The sequence below is a fragment of the Heterodontus francisci genome, chromosome 4, assembly GCF_036365525.1.
Source record: "Heterodontus francisci isolate sHetFra1 chromosome 4, sHetFra1.hap1, whole genome shotgun sequence".
NCBI lineage: Eukaryota > Metazoa > Chordata > Chondrichthyes > Heterodontiformes > Heterodontidae > Heterodontus > Heterodontus francisci.
In genome coordinates this window covers 46,403,063-46,425,831 of record NC_090374.1, presented here as the reverse complement: position 1 = coordinate 46,425,831, position 22,769 = coordinate 46,403,063, and the positions used below count along the sequence as shown (strand labels likewise).

At 41.1% G+C, this 22,769-nt stretch overlaps 1 protein-coding gene across 2 annotated transcripts in view; it reads right to left on the bottom strand.

Moving 5' to 3' along the window:
- Positions 1 to 22,769, bottom strand: part of homer1b (homer scaffold protein 1b) — a 105,528-nt gene that overhangs the window by 4,484 nt on the left and 78,275 nt on the right. For both annotated transcript variants that reach the window (XM_068029459.1, XM_068029460.1), the window contains exon 8: positions 22,553 to 22,633. In XM_068029459.1, the coding sequence (XP_067885560.1) occupies positions 22,553 to 22,633 (81 nt within the window). The remainder of the gene's footprint in view (positions 1 to 22,552; positions 22,634 to 22,769) is intronic.

Below are 22,769 nucleotides of genomic sequence, written 5' to 3'. Positions count from 1 at the left end.
TGGCCACATCTAGCCTGCCACTTCATAACAAAGATGCATATTACATCATAACTCATATAGCAATATTGGTTAGTAATGTTATCTTGGCTTTTACTACAACATAAAATGGTCTAGATTCATTCACATACTCTCCGAATGTCTCTCCTAATCTCTGTCATACCTTTGTAACTAGAATTCACTATGTCCATTTGTGTTTGCATTTTGTCTGCTGCACCAGATCCATGCCCAATACTTTTATCTTATTTTATTTTCCTCTTGGCCCCTCTCAGGCCCTTATCTCTTGTCTCCTTTTCTTCCTGCCAGCCAGTCATGCGACTTTATCTTTTCCCCTTTTTGGGTCATTTACTCCCCAATCCATCACTAGTCCACTGCATTCCTACTCACCATGTCACTGCCTAGGATTGAAAGCTCATTGGATAAATCCAATACCCTCTGTGCCTCCTTTGGCATTCTTTGAGGGACCATCAACTCTCTCCTTGCCTCCTCCTCATGAGCTGCAACCTCAATTACCCCATCCTACTCTTTTGACCTTACTGTGGATGATTGGATGGGCATATGGCTTTGACTGAAACTTGGCTAATGGGCGGAGACACCTTACTGAAGCTTTCCCACCAGGCTATACGTTCCACAGCTGTCCAACCCAAACTGCTAAAATAACAGCCTGGTCCTCATCACCAAATTACATCTTGGTTTCTCCCCCTGCTCCTCCGGTACCTGCTCTTCCTTTGAGTATCTTACCTTGACTTAGCCCTCTTGTATCACCTTTAAAATCTTTGTCTACAACCCTCATCCAGTTTCTCCCCAATATATCCTCTCTTTTCCTCCAACAACCTTTGCATTGAGGAATTCTTCTTCTCAATAATTTAAATTTTTATCTCAATTCACCTTGAATTCTCTCTTCATAATTTAATTGCTATCCTGTCCTCCCCATACCTCTTCCTCCGTATAAACTCTCCTATCTATATTCATGGCCAGTCCCTTACCTTGCCATCTCATGTGGTCTTAATTTGAGACATTTCTGACCACTTCCTTGTATCTCTCATCCCCCACGCCCTTCATAACTTACTTCCTTCTAAGTTTGCCTTGGGAAAAGAACCAAGTTACTTTAGAACTGCATTTTCAAACTCCCAACTGCCTAGCCTTTGGTCTTCCATGTCACGATACTTCTGCAACTGTTTATCTGCTCAACTGCTCCCTCACCGCCACTGTTGATGCCCCTGTCTCCAGTGAAACCATTAGTCTGCCAATCCTTTCATTAACCTGGTAAGGGCTTCATCTTCGATCCCTCAAGTCCAAGAGGTACAGACATGAGCATTCATAATGACTCACTTTTCTCTGTGAATACCACCCACCACTCCAGGATCATCCTGATGAGCAAAGATAATTCCCGATTTCTATTCATTAATACCAGTTATCTAGTTAAACCACACTCCCCTGCTCCCTTCATCTTCACCCCCAACAAGTGTGAGGAGTTCATGAACTTCGTTCCCACTAAGACTGATGCCATTAAGCTGCCTCTGCTAGTTCCTCTCTTACACTCGTTCACCAAGAAAAACATGAAACATTTTGAGACATGGGATCAGCTTCCACAAATATGTTGATGAGACCCAGTGCTACCTCTCAGCAACTCTCTTGACACCTGTACTGGCTTTGTGTTGTCAGCCTACTCATACAACATCCAGTCTTGGATGAGTGACATAATTTTTCACCCCCACCACAAATTCTGTACTCATGCTGCTGATTCCATTTCCCACCCTGGACTCTGCCTCCAGTTGAACTAAATCTCAATATCCTATTTGACCCTGGGCTGAGCTTCTGACCATATATTCTTTCCATGGCAAAGACCTTCTACTTCCTCCTCCAATCCATTGCCTGCCTCCACACCTGCCTCAGCACATCTACTGCTACAATGCTCCTCTAAATCTTGGGCACCTCCAGACTTGACTATTCCAATGATTTCCTGGCTGGCTTTCAATCTGCCATATTCTGTAAACTTCAACTCATCCAAGACACTACTAGCCATATCCTATTCAGCATCAAATCCTACTCACCCATCACGCTTCTCCTTAGATGTCATCCTTGGCTCAGCTATAGCACTCTTGTCTCTGAGTCAGGAGGTTGCCACTTCAAGCCCCACTCCAGAGATTTGAGCACATAGTGCAAATTACACTTCAGTGCAGTACTGAGAGAATGCTGAACTGTTGGAAGTGCCGATTTGCATATGAGATGTTAAACCAAGGCTCTGCCTGCCCTGAAAGGTTCATCTAAAAGTTACCATAGCACTAATCCAAAGAGCAAGGGAGTCCCTCTTGTGTACTGACTAGTACTTAGAGCTCAATATTTGAAGTAGGCCCATTGTTCTAGGTTCCCACTGCCCAAGAAACATTTTATCCTCTTCCATGCAAGACTGAACCAAAAGTGACTTCCTTGGTTATTGATCTCCTATCCATTTTTTTTAAAATTGTTGTTTAAGATTCATCCTTTGCTTTCTGCAAGAAAGACATTAAGAACAAGTTTCAAATTAACTCTTCTATTCCCAGCTGTTTTGATCAAAATATTCTTCAAGATGTATGAGGAAAGAAGACAAACCTAGTAAATTTCCACTTAGTTAAAACAATTGTGTTAAATTTCTCACATGTTATAGCACCCTTTGCTCACTTGCAAAGATTCCAAAGAACTTGAATGCTGCTTGCTGGCAGGCATACAGCAGCTAATATAGATCTTGGAGGCAGAATCCAATGAAAATGCCAGCCAATTTTTTAGAATTCTTTTTCAAGTATTTTTCCACTAACAACAAGCTATTGTATTATGATTTCCTTTGGACTCAACAATATTCCTCTACCAAACCAAACAAGCATTTGATGACTTCAATAAAGTCGTTATGACAGATGCACGTAATTGCCCTTTAATTTTTGCACTACATTATGTCTATTTTGTTTATAATCATAAGTTTCTGCCTGTGAGTCATGCATACTTTTATTGTTCTATATATTGTTTTAAGTATCACACATTGCTCTATAACTACTTCTCCTTTAGTAGTCCAGCAGGAAGGCTGTCCAGTGTGTACCTTCCGACAGCTGTTCTGGCTTTAAGCTTTGTAATTATCAACATCTGTCATCTTTCCTGACTGCCGCTGGTAACTGCTACATTGATATTTAGCTAGTCATATGTCAAAGATCTGCACAGTACTCTTTCCATTTTGTTTCATGTACTTCCAGTAGCAACTTTCTATTCTCATCTTTATTAAGATTTCAGTACATAGTCAGTCCTTTGTTTGCATTCTTTCAATTTCTGGCACAAGTTTCTAATATTTCTTTTACTGAGTTCTTCTAACTTAGTGCAAGTATTTTTAGCTACTTCTTTAATTCTATGATGTTCTTAATAGACCTTGTTGAAGAGTTATAGGCAGGGTTAATTCTGCTTGAAGTGCAGTTATTTATTCATCTTCTGTCAGTTAGATCAATTTCAAACTTCATTGCCCAGCCCATAACAGATGGAAGATTGTACTGAGGTTAGACCCTGAAGCAAGATAGATGCATCTCTAGCTAAGGAGAAAGAATCTGGCATCTAATGCAATGGGCACTGGAACCAGAACAGAGGGTATATGCTTTATCAGAAGATGACAAACCTCAAGTTTAATTAATGACACTGATAGAGGGGTGCAGCTTTTTGGGATATATTAATTTCTTTATAACTTTAATCAGCCTGAGTTTGTGATCTCAGCTTAAGAGGCTGTCATCTAGGCTAGGAATCTTGCAATGTTTAGTAAACTATAAAATATCAGGAGCAATACCTCTAGCTTTTTGGATCTAATATAACCTGCCCTCTGAATTAACTGTGTGCTGGTACTGCCTCCGAAGACAGGAACTGCACAAACAACCATTCAGCTAGCTCAATCAACAAGCTTGTTTCTGGGCCCAACCTGATTATTTTTCATCTCTCCACCACTGTAAGCTTTACTGCTCTAAATTTACTAAACTAGAAATTGACCTAATTCCCTTCTGAATCATTAAACATCCAAAAAAACCATTCTAAAATATGTTAAATCTCCACCCTTGGCAATGGTTCAATTTCCCTTCCACTGACCATCCCAGCACTAATGCAGTTCTTTGCTACCCTACAGGACCTTTCTTTCTTTCTTTCTTTCTTAATAACTCAACATTCAACCTTCCAATATCACTGATCATCCTGACATTCATTCGATCTAAATCTTTTCCCTACCTCTAATCCTAACTTTTATACTGTCTTCCCATTTTTAATTCCAATTCTTAGTGTCTTTTGATGACTCTTGCTCCTCTGATTGTTGCAGGAAATCCTGTAACAAATCACACTGTAAACCAGTGCAGTCTTGTTTGGAATTACGTCATATTACAAGGGCGCATTGAAACACCTCCTAATCTCATTACATGCACACTCAACACTTACTTTCTTCTCTGTTTAGTATTAAATTAACCACCTTTTTTTTTGCTACTTTGGTCTACAGTGTAGTTTTATAACAGCTTCTGCTACTGCATTCTCAGTATGCCATTGATAAAGAAGCTATTTGAATAATTTTAATGTCCTTTAATGTGTCAGCTGTGGCTTACTTAGTAGAATTCTTGCCTCTGAATCAAGGTTCTGGGTTCATGTCCCACTCCAGGACTTCAGCACAAAATAAAATCAAGGCTGACACTCCACTGCAGTACTGAGGGACTGCTGCACTGTCAGGGGGCAGTGCAGTGGTTAGCACCACAGCCTCACAGCTCCAGCAACCTGCATTCAGTTCTGGCTACTGCCTGTGTGGAATTTGCAAGTTCTCCCTGTGACCATGTGGGTTTCCTCTGGGTGCTCTGGTTTCCTCCCATATGCCAAAGACTTGTGGGTTGATAGGTAAATTGGCCATTGTAAAAATTGCTCTGAGTGTAGGTAGGTGGTAGGAGAATTGAAGGAAAAGTGGCGATATGAGAGGGGAAAATGGGATTAATGTAGGATTAGTATAAATGGGTGGTTGATGGTTGGCACGGACTCGGTGGGCCAAAGGGCCTGTTTTGGTGCTGTATCTCTCTCTATGACTCTAAGAGATGCTGTCTTTTGGATGAGATATTAAACTGAGGCCCCATCTGCTCTCTCAGGTGGGCATAAAAAGATCCCAGGCACTACTGTCAGGGAGCAGCGCAGTGGTTAGCACCACAGCCTCACAGCTCCAGCGACTTGCGCTCCGTTCTGGGTACTGCCTGTGCGGAGTTTACAAGTTCTCCCTGTGACCACGTGGGTTTCCGCCGGGTGCTCCAGTTTTCTCCCACAGCCAAAAGACTTGCAGGTTGATAGGTAAATTGGCCATTGTAAATTGCCCCTAGTGTAGGTAGGTGGTAGGAGAATGGTGGGGATGTGGTAGGGAATATGGGATTAACGTAGGATTAGTATAAATGGGTGGTTGTTGGTCAGCACAGACTCGAGGGGCCTGTTTCAGTGCTGTATCTCTAAATAAATAAATAAAGAGCAGGGGACATATCCCTGGTGCCCTATTTATCCCTCAATCAGCATCATTAAAAAAGATTTTTTTGTCATTATCATATTGCTGCGTGCAAATTGCCTGTCACATTTCCTACATTACAACAGTGACTACACTTCCAAAGTACTTCATTGGCTGTAAAACACTTTGAGACTTCTGGTGGTTGTGCTATATAAATGCAAGTATTTCTTTCTTTAATGTAGGATTAAGAGAGTAGTGAAGGATGTATCAAGGACTGTTGAGGTGTTCTGCAAGTTCTCAGGTGACTGGAATCGCTGTGAAATGAGCTGATCCTTCACATCTCTTGCTGCAAGGTGTTGAGGTGACTTTTATTTTCTGCTGCTTTCTCATCTTTCTTGCCTGATGGTGAATGCTGCTGCTTTGCCGCCTCCAAATTCTGGCCTCTCTGTATAGCAAGACTCTAAAGTACAAGCACAAAACTATGAGGGATACTCTTGGTGGAGCATTTTGTACAGAGCCCCCACATCTGTTAAGAGCCCAGATCTATTGCTTCAGCATCCCTTTGGTGTGTTCAATAATCCTCCAAGTGGACCGACAGCTTCAATTGTATTTGTGCTGCTTGCGAGTGCAGCAACTGTGGGTGGGCATCCCTCAACTTGCCAGGCTCAAGTATTTGTACTGGGGGTGGGAAGTGGGGGGAAAATAATACAGTGCCTCTGGATAAATGCATTGTGAGAGCTACCTGGGTATCTTGCACAAACTTGCAGGATCCAATTTGTGATCAGCCACTAAGCACATGCTGATAGTAATATTGCTTTCTATTTATGAATGCTGTTGGTTAGTTGTGACACTCTGATGACGATATGACTACAGTTAATAATATTATGGTCATAGGGGAAATCAGTCACAACTGCAAATCCCTGACCTCTCGTGCTGGCTGCCGAGGTCAAAGAGGATAGTTATGTAATAGTTAGCCCAGCCACACAGAGCATTGGTGATCTTCTTAGTACAGCCATGAACTGCAGACTGGGAGATGAAGGGGAAAGTCTCCTATAACAGATGGGAAGGAGCAGTGGCAAAGAAGTTAAGGGCTTTGATAGCCTTGAGAACTAATGGCAACAGGCTAGCTAGTGAAGCACAGTCACCTGAGGCACTGCTCTACAAATAGATCCAATAAACTCAGTTTTTGATCTGTATACCCTGCATGCTGGGTATGGCCTCCCATAAGTAACCCATGACAGCTGAGAGGAGCTACTCTGATTGCTGCTGTGTGTAGAAGGAACCACCAATAATAGCAGCCATGATGAAAAAGAAAGGTTTCAAAGGGTGCAAAATGTTTCAACTAAGTGAACTACAGGTTCACTCTTCTGAGAAAATATAATGATGCACTGAACTGCGGCAGAGTTCTTCAAATTCAGCCTCAGTGCATCTCATCCAATCCCACCTTGTTTTACTGGCAGGTTTACCATTGCACAGCACTCTCATGATTAAGAGTAGGAGGCTGTTACCTTCAAATTTAAATTGTCCCCCCCACCCCCCCCACTTGCTCAGGGTGGGCAATTCCCTCCTGCCTGAAAATAGTGCTGCAAAAATGGCAGCGTGTGCGGGTACATCAGGAACATGGTTTGAATTGCCTGACTGCCATTTTTACCAACTGGTTCATTTAAAATCCAGGCTTTAGCAATAAAAACAAACAAACTTCAATCCACTATTCTTCAGCATTATTCCAGTCCTATAGAGTTGCTTCAATCTTTTACTCCCATTCCATCCTTTTTTCTCCTAAGAAATTTGGTCATGTTCACCCTTTCCTCAAGAAAGTTAATCCCTCTCATTTCAAATCACACTGTAGGCATACCATAAAGACACTATAAAGTTACAAAAGTTCTCAAATTGGCAATCATCTTAAAAATATCAGCCTTATTCTTGATTACCATATGCTTTTTGGCTTGCTCATTCCAGTAGTGACCTTGTTACTTCCTATTATGCACTTCTGCTTCTGAGAACTTTGGAGAGTTATTTGTTCCTGCCTTGGACATCTCCAGAGCCTTTGACAGGGTATGGCACCATGCACACCCAAAACTATTTTCATTATTACATTATCAGACTTACATTCCTGACTCTTCTGATGCCCTCCCCACTTTAACAGTTTTCACTTCTCAACATCTCTATCTCCATTTCTGGGGCACTGACTCCCACAGCTATCTTGATTGCACTGCCTCCAACCTCACTTCTTGTAAAAACTCTATTCCATTCTCCCAGTTTCTCTGTTGCATCAGTTCTAACAATGCCACTTTCCACACCAGGAGTGCCGATACGTCTTTTCCTCAACAGAGGATTCTGTTCCACCAAGGTCCTAACCTACCATCCCAATGCCTCCACATTCAACAGATTATCCACCTCCAATCTAATGCCAAACATATCTTCCCACCCCCTTTCAGCATTCCAAAAAGACCATTCACTGTGCGATACCTTGGCCCTCTCTTCAATCGCCTCCTCTCCTTCCCATGGCTCATTCCTATGCTAGCACAGAAAATACAACACCTGACTTTCCACCTCCTTCCTTCCCACCATACAGAGTCCCAAATATTTCTGCCATGTAAAACAGCAATCTACTTGTACTTTCAATTCCATATACTGTATTCACTGATCATAAGGCAGTCTCCTCTACATAGGTAAGACCAAATGCAGATTGGGTGATCGTTTTGCTGAAGACCTATGTTCAGTCCACTTGTATGACCCTGAGCATCCGGTCGCTTACCATTTTAATTCTCTGCCCCACTCCCATTCTGACCTCTCCTTCCTACACTTTTCCAATGAAGCTCAACAGAAGCTCAATGAACAGCATTTCATCTTTCAATCAAGAACTTTACAACTTTCCATAAACAAAATGGAGTTCAACAATTTTAGATCATAACTGCTGTTCCTATTTTTTTCAGACAACAGCTGTTGATAACGATTCTGCTGTTGCCATTTATAGATCTTGACCCATCTTTTGTTTCTTTCCTTATCCCATTACCACCCCCTTTTTACCTTGCACCAATGTCCCTTTTGTTATTTAATCTCTCCTGCTTGCCACCATATCAAAGACTCTCCCTTTTGTTTCCTCCCATCCCCCTATTTCCTACCTTTGTACTTGCTTAAAAACTGTTGAATCTCTAGCACTGGTCAGTTCTGATGAAAGGTCACCAACCTGAAAAGTCAGCACTGCGTCTGCCTCCACACAAACTGCCTGACCTGATTTTCAGCACCCACAGTACTTGGCTTTTGTTATTTCTTTCCCTCAAATCACTAATTGTGGTTGTTCTGACTTTTTTTGTAACTCAAAAATACCCCAAGGTTCCATCCTACTTCCCCCTCACTTCCTTCTTCACATACATGTCTGCCAATTCTACCCATTTTTTTACTGTCTTCTATATTCATTTTCCTTGAACACTAAATCTCCAGTCCTACCAGTATGCAATGGCTCAATTCACACCTTGATCAGTGGAGTGCTGAACATTGCTGTCCTTTAGACAGCATTTCAATTTTCTCATAAATCTAACCAATAACCATCAACTATGTTTGATAGCTCCAATCTTCAATCTGAGGCTTCATTTCCTCCAACTTTAACTGGAAACCTTACATTTCTTCCTCCATTGCTCAACATGAAGCTTGCTTTCCTCTTATGACAAAAGTTTATTCCCTTCAATAATTCTCATCTTTATATAGAATCCAAGTCTTTCCTTTCTTCTACAAGTTTAGGGCTTTACAAGCCCAAGCTCCACATCACCTAGTCACTAATTCTCAATTCATCTCATCCCTTGGTAGTGTACTGCCCCATAAAGCCTTGACACTTCATCTTGCTTAGCTTCATAAGTTAAAAATACTGCACTAAGTGGCAATTTATTCCCCTAGTTAAGCATGTGTGATGTTATTACTTCATTTTAGCCTGTAGTTCCTTTAGTTCATCAAGACTGATCCAAAGGAACAAGTGACCTCCAGATAGTCTGAGACCTTGGAGTAGGGTTAGTCTTCAGAAACAGACAATAACCTGGCAGAGTAGATCACCTGCATGTTACAGAACCCACCTGATTTTCATTCCACTGAAATGAATGGAATGAAAATCAGGCAAGTTTTGTAATGGGCGGGTGATCTGCTATGCCAGAATATCATCCAAAAGACAACGAAAATGTGTCCCCTTGTGTTCTTCAAATCTGACAAAATGAGATTTAATTCTTTCAAAACATGTCAGAATTCATTGAAACTACTTGGATAATGTTCAGATGTGCATTGGTGATGTTGGGACATGAGCCCCAGAAGCCAGCTTCAAAAACCTTCTACTTTCCAATAATTAAATTCAAATAACCAGCTTTATAATTCAAAATATGGTGCAATAATCAAATTTTGCAGAGAGATCAATGTGTAGCCTAACAAAATTATACACAGTGTCCTTTAGGAGGGCTAGCCAGTTTAATTATCAATTTGTCAAGTTTCAATGAGATCACCTCTCATTCTTTGAAACTTACAAAATTCTTAGAGTGATAGAGTGGATGTAGACAGGATGTTTTCCTCTGGCTGGTGAGTCTAGAACCAGGGGACGTAGTCTCAGAATATGGGGTAAGCCAATTAAGACTGAGAGGAGGAGGAATTTCTTCACTCAGAGGGTGGTGACTCTTTGGAATTCAATCATTGAGCATGTTCAAAACAGAAATCGATAGATAACTGGATACGAATGACATCAAGGGATATGGGGATAGCATGGGAAAGTGGCATTGAGGTAGATGATCAGCCATGATCTAATTGAATGCCAGAGCAGGCTCGATGGACTGAATGGCCTACTCTTGTTCCTACATTGTCAGTCTGGATTGGACAAACTACTTTCTACTGTACACCCTCATTCTTTCTCCCACTTTAATCTGCCTTGTCAATGAAATCCTTGATCCCTCTAAAGCGATTGAAGCAAATATTTGCACAGGTTGGATCAAAATGGTTTCAATCAAATTCTTAGTTGCCAACATCAAGGAAGACCCTCCAGAGTGAATTTACAAATGAAGCATATTCTCCTTCAAGGATTTGAGTGTATTCCAGTTCAAAGGTACAGGAGGATCAACTCAAATCAATGTTTTGACTAATATTCCTTACAAACTGAAGATTTTTTTAAAAATGTGCATTGGGGAAAACAAGAATTCCAATATTACTTCAGTATAAAACAACAAATGCACTGAGCAAAATCTAATATTTCCTGATTGGATAATAAACTTATTCTGGAAAATAAATGAGGAAATATGGGTGAATTTTGGTTATGCTTGGTGCAGCTAGATATAAAATAATGAAACTTTTTAAAAACACCAAAATGTATTCGCTGTCACTTCTTACATCATTGCTGAGTTTCTAGCAGATAAGCAACACAATGGAAGATCACTTTAGACTTTGCTGCCTTTGGATATCTTTAACTGGAAATTGCCCATTTAAGTCATAATGAACACAAATTATTTAGCCTCATTATCTCTAGTTCTATCGTTAGCCACATCTCAGGTTTTTAAAAACTTGCATTAAGTTCCCACTCAATTGTTTTGAGCAAATATTTGAATCATCATTGTGGAATCACATTATTCTTCTCTGACCCTCCTCCTTCAACAGACTGAAGTCTTTTTGAAGGTAGCATGCCTGGAGATAAACACAGCTTTCAACTTTAAGATACAAACCTGGTTGATAACACCTTAGATTAATGGAACTCATTCAATGAGCAATCAAGTCTAAATTGTTTTCTACCACTTCACTTTTTTATTTTAAATACCATCTACCTATACCCAAATAATTCAACAAATTATATTTCACTGGCACTCCTTCCTTCTGTACTATTTATTAGCATTAACTGCAGAGGCTCAGAGGAGACCTCAAGCATAGCACTGCTTAATGCTCCCTAGTGACAAGAATTGCTAAAACAATTGTCAATCAGGTTAAAACAAAATCAAAAGAACTGAAGAGAAGTTAACATTTAAGGTGGAAACTCTTCCTTAGGCTCAATTACGAGTCAATTTGAAACATCAGCTTCATTTTTCTGACAGATTTGTTGTAGTTCCAGAACTTTGATTTTCTTTCAACCTAATTTAGCATCAATCTCATAAGCCTAAGCCTCCTATAAAAGTCTTCTGTGGAATTAGGAATGCCTTCTAAAATTATATTTACCAAACACTCTAATCTACCAATTTAAGTTGCCCTGTCAAAAGAAAACCAGCAATACTGTGAAGCACAATCTAGTACTTTGAAGTCCATGCCGAGTACTCCTTAAGACTTCTATATTCTTCATGCACATGAATATCATCCGACAAAATGCTCTCTCGCAACCCTCCCCTTCCGTAATGCATGCTAGGCTAATCAGTTCAAAATTTCTGGGTTCACGTTCATTGATTTGTTTTCATATCAGTTTTATGTGGCCGTAGGAGTCTACGACCAACACGAGAACACTAGATTTAGAAGGATAATACCTGGAAGTGACTCACTGATGTGGTCTTCAAAAACCTAAATTAAAACCATACTAATAAAAGATGTTAGAATAACTGCTCTTATCTTCAGGCATAACTCAAATATAAACATCACTTTTCAAGAGCTGACAATTTACTTTTAACCCGTGCTGGAATGTCCCATTAGAAATGTTAAAGTTCTGTTAAGCAAGTGTTTTAATCATTACTTGAAGAATATGGGTTACATTGCCGAAGAAGGTAGCAACTCCCATTGAAAACCCATTAGGAGTTTAATTATTGATTACATTCATAATCTTAACACAATTACAGCCTCTCTAACCTTTGACCAGTTGCCGGTGAAGAACAAGAGGCTACTAAAATATGCATCCTGCAATACTATTTTAGTGTTAAATCTGCAGTGGATTATTGACTTTTGCTAAAACAGTAAACACTTGGAAATTGTTAATATTTTCCTACATTTTGCATCGCCAAATACTCAGTGGATTGGAAAGGAATATAGATCTTCCACAAATGAGCTAACCTTGTCCCAAGTTACTCAGCATGGCTTAAGGCTGCAGTTAAAGTGACACTACTGGTGTCACTATAGAAATGCTACAGTTTTTTTTTTATTCATTCATGGGATGTGGGCGTTGCTGGCGAGGCCAGTATTTATTGCCCATCCCTAATTGCCCTTGAGAAGGTGGTAGTAAGCTGCCTTCTTGAACCGCTGCAGTCCATGTGAGGTAGGTACACCCACAGTGCTGTTCAGGAGTTCCAGGATTTTGACCCAGTGACTGAAGGAATGGCGGTATAGTTCCAAGCCAGGATGGTGTGCGACTTCGAGGGAAACTTGCAGGTGGTAATGTTCCCATGCATCTGCTGCTCTTGTGTTTCGAGGTGGTAGAGGTCGCGGGTAGGAAGGTGCTGTCTAAGGAGCCTTGGTGTGTTGCTGCAGTGCATCTTGTAGATGGTACACACTGCTGCCACTGTGCATCGGTGGTGAAGGGAGTGAATGTTTGTGAATGGGGTGCCAATCAAGCGGGCTGCTTTGTCCTGGATGGTGTCGAGCTTCTGGAGTGTTGTTGGAGCTGCACCCATCCAGGCAAGTGGAGAGTATTCCATCACACTCCTGGCTTGTGCCTTGTAGATGATGGACAGGCTTTGGGGAGTCAGGAGACGAGTTACTCGCCATAGGATTCCTAGCCTCTGACTGCTCTTGTAGCCAAGGTATTTATATGGCTACTCCAGTTCAGTTTCTGGTCAATGGTAGCCCCTAGTATGTTGGTAATGGGGAGATGGTTAGATTCTCTCTTGTTGGAGATGGTCATTGTCTTACACTTCTATGGCGAGAATGTTACTTGCCACTTATCAGTCCAAGCCTTGATATTGTTCAGGTCTTGCTGCATTTCTACATGGACTGCTTCAGTATCTGAGGAGTCGCGAATGGTGCTGAACATTGTCCAACCATCAGCGAACATCCCTACTTCTGACCTTATGATTGAAGGAAGGCCATTGATGAAGCAGCTGAAGGCGGTTGGGCTGAGGACACTACCCTGAGGAACTCCTACAGTGATGTCCTGGAGCTCAGATGATTGACCTCCAACAACCACAACCATCTTCCTTTCCTGACTCCAGCCAGCAGAGTTTTCCCCCTGATTCCCATTGGCTTCAGTTTTGCTAGGGCTCATTTAGGCCATACTCGGTCAAATGCTGCCCGATGTCAAGGGCAGTCACTCTCACCTCATGAGTTCAGCTCTTTTGTCTGTGTTTGAACCAAGGCTCTAACGAGGTGAGGAGCTGAGTGGCCCATGTGGAACCCAAACTGAGCGTCACTGAGCAGGTTGTTGCTAAGCAAGTGCTGCTTAATGGCACTGTTGAAGACACCTTCCATCACTTTACTGATGATTGAGAGTAGACTGATGGGGCGGTAATTGGTCGGGTTAGACTTGTCCTGCTTTTTGTGTACAAGACATACTTGGGCAATTTTCTACATTGCCGGGTAGATGCCAGTGTTGTAGCTGTACTGGAACAGCTTGGCTAGGGGTGCGGCAAGTTCTGGAGCACAGGTCTTCAGTACTATTGCCGGAACATTGTCAGGGCCCATAGCCTTTGCAGTATCCAGTGCCTTCAGTCGTTTCTTGATATCACGCGAAGTGAATCAAATTGGCTGAAGTCAGGCATCTGTGATGTTGGGGACTTCAGGAGGAGGCAGAGATGGATCATCAGCTCGGCACTTCTGGCTGAAGATTGTTGCTAATGCTTCTGCCTTATCTTTTGCACTGATTTGCTGGGCTCCCCCATCCTTGATGTTGGGGATATTTGTGGAGCCCCTTCCTCCAGTTAGTTAATTAATTGTCCACCACCATTCACGGCTGGATGTGGCAGGACTGCAGAGCTTAGATCTGATCCGTTGGTTATGGGATCGCCTAGCTCTATCGCATGCTGCTTATGCAGTTTGGCACACAGTAGTCCTCTGTTGTAGCTTCACCAGGTTGACACCTCATTTTGAGGTGTGCCTGGTGCTGCTCCTGGCATGCCCTCCTGCACTCTTCATTGAACCAGGGTTGGTCTCCCGGCTTGATGGTAATGGTAGAGTGGGGGATATGCCGGGCCATAAGGTTACAGATTGTGGATGAGGACAATTCTGCTGCTGCTGATGGCCCACAGCGCCACATGGATGCCCAGTTTTGCATTGCTAGATCTGTTCGAAATCTTTCCCATTTAGCACGGTGATAGTGCTACACAGTATCCTCAATGTGAAGGCAGGATTTCGTCTCCACAACAACTGTGCGGTGGTCACTCCTACCAATACTGTCACGGACAGATGCATCTGCGGCAGGCAGATTTGTGAGGATGAGGTCAAGTATGTTTTTCCCTCTTGTTGGTTCCCTCACCACCTGCCGCAGACCCAGTCTAGTATCTATGTCCTTTGGGACTTGGCCAGCTCAGTCAGTAGTGGTGCTACCGAGCTACTCTTGGTGATGGACATTGAAGTCCCCCACCCAGAGTACATTCTGTGTCCTTGCCACCCTCAGCGCTTCCTCCAAGTCGTGTTCAACATGGAGGAGTATTGACTCATCAGCTGAGGGAGGGCGGTAGGTGACCCATGTTTGACCTGATGCCATGAGACTTCATGGGGTCCAGAGTCGATGTTGAGGACTCAAAGGGAAACTCCCTCCCTACTGTATACCACTGTCCTGCCCATGGGACAGGACATACCCAGGGATAGTGATGGCAGTGTCTGGGACATTGTCTGTAAGGTATGATTCCATGAGTATGACTGTGTCAGGCTGTTGCTTGACTAGTCTGTGGGACAGCTCTCCCAACTTTGGCACAAGCCCCCAGATGTTAGTTAGGAGGACTTTGCAGGGCCTACAGGGCTGGGTTTGCCGTTGTCATTTCTGGTGCCTATGTCGATGCCGGGTGGTCCGTCTGGTTTCATTCCTTTTTATTGACTTCGTAGCGCTTAGATACAACTGAGTGGCTTACTAGACCATTTCAGAGAGCATGCAAGAGTCAATGACATTGCTGTGGGTGTGGATATACATGTAGGCCAGACCAGGTAAGGACAGCAGATTTCCTTCCCTAAAGGACATTAGTAAACTAGATGGGTTTTTACAACAATCCACAATGGTTTTATGGCCATCATTAGATTATCTTTTTAATTCCAGATTTTTTTATTAATTGAATTCAAATTCCACCTTCTGCTGTGGTGGGATTCGAACCCATGTCCCCAGAGCAATACCCTGGCTCTCTGGGTTACTATTCTGTCACCTGCCCCACTGCGATTGGAAAATCAGACTGCTGAAAACAAAAATATTAGCCACCCAGTGAGATTTCCAGGTGCACATCAAAATGGATAGCTAGTGCGCTTGCCTGAAGAAAGGTAGGAACCTTAAAATATTTAAATTGGTTGTAGGACATGGGTGCTATTTTTGTGTAATGTGTGAAGTATCCATGCACACACTTTGCCCATCGGTACCAGGCATTGAGCAGTCTAAAAATTATCCTTAAATTTAAAAAAGGGTCTGATAAAAGGCCAATTAAAAAATGCCCTCCCCGACCAAAAAAAAATTCAGATTTATGTGTGACTAGAAGTAATAAGCTTAGGTCACCCACTCCACAAAAATCTTCAGGGCCGCTGCCAGTTGCTCAATGCCCCCTCTCCCGGGTGCGCCCTTCCCAACTTCTGGGTTAAATCCAATGGCCTCTCCGTGGTGCTGCCTCTTTCCCCCCACTCACACCTACTCCCCCAGCCCTAGGGATAAGCTGCCTCTATTTTTTTTGAGCATTGGCAGGCTGCAATTTAAGACAAGGTCCAACTACAAAAATGGTTTATTCCTCTCGTTAGAGCCATAGGGCAAGAATAGCACACACCCTATCCGCCAATCACCCAACATGAGCTTCAGTTCAAAATTGTATCCTATAATTCAAATGTTGGTTAAAACCAGTCAAGTTTACTACACGCATTTTCCACGGCGAGTGCCACCCCTCTTCCCACAGAGCTAGCCTCACCTCTCTTCTTAGTCTTGACACCACATAGAGTGTAGCTCCAGTGGAATGTTAAGCAGATTTTAAAAAGTGCTTGGGAGATCAGTTGGACCTCTTCGACATTTTGTAAACTGAAGCAGACAAAGATTCTGGATGCTCTCATTGTCAAAATACTTGACCTATATCTACCAGAACTGGAGCTTTATATATGAACCCAAGCTTTCAACAGTTGAATTGGATTTACAGCCAACAATTACCAAGCTCTTAACAAGTCAGTGCATTTCAAGTTCACACTGAGCCAAAGAGTTATTCAGAAGGGACTACCAAAGTCTTGGTTAACAAGTTAGGAATTAAAAAACATGGAAGCATGCAAATAGATAGGCTGAAATATTTGAGTAAGGAAATTCCAAGTACTGTGACCTAGGCAAGTGAAGGCACAGCTCCAAATGGTGCAGCAAACAAAGGAGGGCAGGGGGAAAGGCGAGGGAAAAGAGAATTTGTTATGGCTGGAGAGGAACTTAGAGGTACAGAAGAGCAATGTTTTGGAAACATTTAAAAAAGGACAAGAATTTAAATGAGATGTTGGTGGACTAGAAGTCAAGCAGGAACAAGGATAAGAGTCAATCAGGACTCAGTGTGGAATGGAATACAAGTATGAGTTTTAGACAAGGTGAAGGTTATTGGAGGATGGGGGATTAGCAAAGAAAACATTGGAATAGTCAAGCCTGATAATTGAGTTACGTTAATCTTGTATCGGCCCCAGGTTAGGCCACACCTAAAAGTACTACGCACAGTTTGGGTCTCAATACTATATACAGGACATAGAAACACTGGAGAAAGTGCAAAACTTTTTATAAAGATGGTACCAGGATAAGGACTTTTTTTTTTTTTTAAAACGAGACAAATTAATGAGAAAAGGGAATAGAAAGATATGCTAAAATGCAGAGATGAGAAAATAGGAGATTTGTGGAGTATAGACATCAGCACAGACTGGTTGGGCAAATGGCCTGTTTTGGTGGCGTCTATTTGACGTAATTCTAGGATATAAATGAGGGTTTCACTAGCAGAATGGCTGAACTAGGGGAAGAATTGCTTAGGTTATCAAACTGGAAACAGGTGGTCTTTGTATGGAGACAAAAGGTCAGCTCAGAGTTGAGGACTCAGAGGTTGTGAACAGTCTGATTAAGGCTAGCTGCCTAGGGAGGTTAATGTAGTCTATGCTGGAGGTGGAAGATAATTGCATCAGTCTTCTCAACATTCGTCTAGGAAGTTATGGCCCAATTAAGACTGAATGGCAGGCAACAGTCCGACAGCACTCAAGTATTGGAGAGATTTTTAAAAAGCGGTAAAGCTGGGTGCCACTGTGTATGTGTCTACAGATTATGTTGCCGAGGTGTAGCATAAATTCTACTGGCTACTCATCAATAGAGTGAAATAATATAGGGATTTGTCCACCAGCCTATATTTCAAATTGTACTTCTGAAAGCAAAGCAATTGGACTTATCTACAGGTAAAGTTATCTAACGTTTTCATATACTCATACACAACTTCAAGGAAGTGCACCAAATTCTCATTACCAAATATAGGGGTACACTTTCTTGTTCCCATGACAGTGTACTGGATCACCTGGCTTCAGTGCTTACAGAAGCCACCTAACTCCCTATTCTACAATTTAAAATGAACCAGTTGCCTTTCCAGAATAAAGAATCTCATCAGTGACAATAAAATAATTAATCCATTGTCAACTTCATCCTGTTACTATCCCCAATGTCATAGTCAGTTATACAGCACAGAAACAGGCCCTTCGGCCCATCATGTGTGCCAGCTATCAAGCACCTAACTATTCTAATCCCATTTTCCAGCACTTAGCCCATAGCCTTGCATGCTATGGTGTTTCAAGTACTCAGCTAAATACTTCTTAAATGTTGAGGGTTCCTGCCTCTACCACCTCTTCAGGCAGTGTGTTCCATTTTTAAAAAATAAACCCTCCTGAAGACTCACAGTAAAAACAGCAAGAAACAAAAACTTCAGACCACAGTACAGGTTTGCAAATGTTTATTGAGACAATGCAGCAAGAAAATCCCTCCAGAAATGAGAAGTTGACTTCCCTCATCTGTTCTTTTACCATTAACTGGCTGAAGCTTGAGTTGTTGCCTAATGTCACATTTCTAAAGACTCTCCCACTGAAGAGGGATGCTTTTCTTCTGCATAAACTAGATTCAAATCCAAGGACTATGTTAATGTTTTTGAACTTGGAGGTTTTCCTTCCTAAGGAAAAGCCTTCAAGCTTTCTTTCAAAAAAAAAATCACCACCGTTCAAAATCTCCAGTTTTGTTCAACGTCAAAGTCAACTGCTTTAGTTTCTCTCTTCGGGTCAGAAGGAGCAGAGGCGGACTGTCAGCTGAAAAGGTCAGGCAAGCCATAAACCTTGCAGAAAGCTAACTGCACATTTAAATCTGCTTTTCACATTTTTAAAAATCCATTTTCATTTAATATTGCAAGAACATTTCATATAAAACAAAATCTAATTAAACAAGTTCATTTTGTACAATAACTGCTTAACTGTTCACCGTGGGCTAGATTACATTATGCAGTTTAAACATACATCAAGTATTTAACATTAAGACTTGCAAAAGTACTTGAAGGTTTCAATTTTACACAATTTTATAAAATGCTGCTTAAAAATATTACATGAAGTTCAGCCTATCTTAGTTCCCCCAAGTCAATCATTTTAGCTTTAATATCTTTACTACCCAGTCCATTCGTTCCCAGATGCTTGGTCTTGATGGTAGCAGCAAATGTAGACATCAATGTCCACTGGAGCAATGGATCTCAGAAAAACAACCATTGTAGCCTACCAGGGAACCAGTGCCTAGCAGAAGGATACAATCATTTTGCCTGTAGCCAGCAGCTAGTTGTACAGTTAACCAAAAGTCAATTTCCTCCTCGTTTCAGACCAACCATCAAATTTTAGTCTGTTCTGTGACATGAAAGCAAGGCTTCTTTGTGCAACATGCTAAACAAATCACAATCTTGATCACATTTCACATAGAAGTGAAGTATACCCATGTTGTGTCAATCATGGTGCTGCCGTTCTGTATCCATGCGAATCTTCAAGTTTCTCTCATTAGAAAAAGTACAGTCGCTGTAACGTCACTGGCTTGTAGCATTATGTCCAGCAATCACCATACATCCAGTTAGAAACACTGTCCTCGCAACTCTTTCTGTACTTCAGCTGCAAACAAGTGTCTTTGGGACTTACAATTACAACCTGTTGTTGTAACTTCAATGCAGGAAAGGCTTTGATGTGCTTCTTTTTTAAGCAAGGGTATTTAGTGAGAAGTATGCTCATCTAACACTGAAGTTCAAAAAAAGTACACCAATTTCTTGCACACTATACAGTTGTTATTGCTGAATACATATGGAATTCAAATAACTTGCCATTTACTCCTGTTATCAAACTTGAACTCTTATTTAGCAGAACTGAAGTCCACATCAGCAATTGTTTCCATTCTCTACTTTGGGCATTTCTAGTCCAACCTTCAAGCAACTTCAGGCTTAACACTTAGCAACAACTCCAGTGTTCGCACTTAAGCAACTTCAAACCCACTTGAAACATCCAGCAAGTAGACTGATCATTTCCTGAATGCAAAATGTCTCATCCATTGTGGAACCAAGAAACCTAGATCCAGATTCAAGAAACTATTCAACAGCACAGCAAGACACTGTCTGAATAAATCTCAGAATATGGAGCTATGTTTTCATTAGCTTTGAGACTGGCTTTTTGGATTTTATTTTTCTTCAGTTCATTGTCAACAGCCTTGCACAACATTTAAACAATTTCACTTTAAAATTAGTCAGACTCAGAACTTAAATTAACCAAACTTCAAATCTGCTTTCATATTTCCAGGCAAATTTGGTAGCTGGTGATCTTTCAAAACAAATAGCTTCTGTACTTAGATCAGAAGATAACTACCCTGTAACTTTGGACATGCATTCTGAATATAGAACTGGACCAAAGTTAAAGGAAGATATACAGGTTTCTTGAAGCTTAAGTTACCCAAGCATAGTCTTAATAGCTTAATGAGTTAATATACAAACTAGGTTTCAAGATTTTAAATCTAGAAAAACATTAAAAATCAGAATTGAAATGAAATCTGTAAAACATCAATAGTTACTATAAGTCTCCATTTGCACCACACAGGATCAAAATGTAGTTACATTTAGGAAACCAGAAAACATATGTACTTTGTACACGCTATCTTGTTCTTTTTGGTCCTGAATACAGGGTAAAGAAATGAAATGCACACAACTTAATTTCAGACAACACACAGCGAAATCTACCTTAATTATCCTTTCTCGAAAAGAAAGAGCTCAAATTAGTACTGTTTGAGGTGATGTTTGCTGGGTGGCAAAGGATATTTGGCAACAAAAGCAGTGACCCCTCAAATAGTTCTTCCAATATGAGGGCTTATGAAATCCTCAATAGAAAAGATTTCCACAGGCATTTATTTTCATTAATGGTATATAATTCTTCAAGTAGTAGATTTATGCGACTACATGTTGTCTGATGTGACCTGGCGGGCTTGAGCAGTCAGCCTTTTCCAAGCAGCACAGGTGCTGTGGAGTGCAAGATTCACTTATATTTCATTGAGAATGCCTTCCCTAACTAGAAGGATATAGAGCTGTTACCAACAAATGGAAGAACAAAGATCTATTTATTTGCAATAAGGATTCTGGCCTACTTTAAAATCAAAGCATGAACAAACAATAGCATCCTTTAAAGCAAGGAGAAAAAGTGGAAGTTGCTGAAACCAAACACCCACTAGAACACTGACACTCCTCTAATGGGACTACATTTCAAGTAAATCATTGCTAACAGACATGAACAAAGGGAAGAGGGGAAAATGGATTATAAGCATTCACAATCTTAAATTAGAAAAATGGATATTTTCTCATACTCTTGCAGAGTAATGAAGTCAACACATAGCAAGTCCCAGAGTCAAAATGATGGTTGAAAGCCATCTTGAATTTAAAAAAAGTAAATCCCTGAACGTTAATGGGCCTGAATCCCCTGAATTTTCAGCACTATGAAATGCCAGTATTGCCATGCTTTACTATCTTGAGCCCAGAGGCTATCGCATTCAACACACATGCCATTGCCTGTCCAGTATTCACAAGATTTGTGAACTTTGGAAAGGTTACTTGAAACTGAAGTTTAGCTTTAACTAAATCCCTCAAACTGGCAACTTTATACACTGAATTCCAAGCTGTAGTACATGCTCGGCAACAAAAGTGATCCTTTTCTATAGTAAATTCACCACAGAACACCCTCGATACCTTGCACAGGAAAAACTTTTACCCACCCAAGACTAATTACAGATAGCACCTACTCATGAACCACAGTATGGGTAAATTGTGCCATCAGTTTTCTATAATGATTTCACTAATGTTACAAATACAGTAGGCATACCATGTCTGTAGTCTTTTTTTACCCCTTCTAAAGCTGTTCATATAAAACAAAGAAAAGACATAGGTAGAAAGACTACCAATAGTAGATTATAAACAGATGAATGAGACGTTGCTGATTCTGCCAAGCTCATTCTGCCAAATGCTGCTTTTCTGCTTCAGTTTGCAAATCCCAACCATTTTGCACCCTACTGGAATTTTAAGTTGCAGGCAATTGGAAGTGCCAGTCCTACCCTTTGGAATTATTTAGTGCATTATAAATCTTTCTAAGCAATATGTGCATTACAAAAGCATTAGCAAAGTATGTTGACTTTTGGAAAAAGGGCTCACCCCACTGAGTCATATATGGAGGTATACTTAAGATCAATGTCTGCCATTTAGACAGTGATAAAGTTCCTACACATTGTTAAGAGATGCACTGCAGAATCAAGTATTTTGTCCCCCATTTCTCCCCGTTACCTCAGTCTTCCTTGATTAAGAAAGCACCATCTTCTTGGAATATTACTACATAGTTAACAGAAGGCACTATTGATTGTCTAGAAATTTATATCGAACAATAGAAAAATCTACAATCTAGATTGTGCACACTTCTGGCTAAAGGTGAAATACTGTAGATGGCTGAAGTCAGGACCTATAGGGAAGTTACACACGAATGACCAAGAAATCTGAATGGTGGGGGATCAACTGTAACACTTACCTGTAATTGTTGTGACAGTGTGTCCCTCTGTGCTTCGAGCTTCTTAGCTCCTTCAATATCCTTCTTCAGTCGCTCAATTTCCTAAAAAATGATGTTAGCATCAGTGATCATATTAAAAGTGGTTAAGCCAAGTTATCATACTGCTACCTGTACCATTAATCATTTTCTGAAGATTCAACTTTCCCTGTAAAGAACATTTTTATTCCTTACTGCTTGC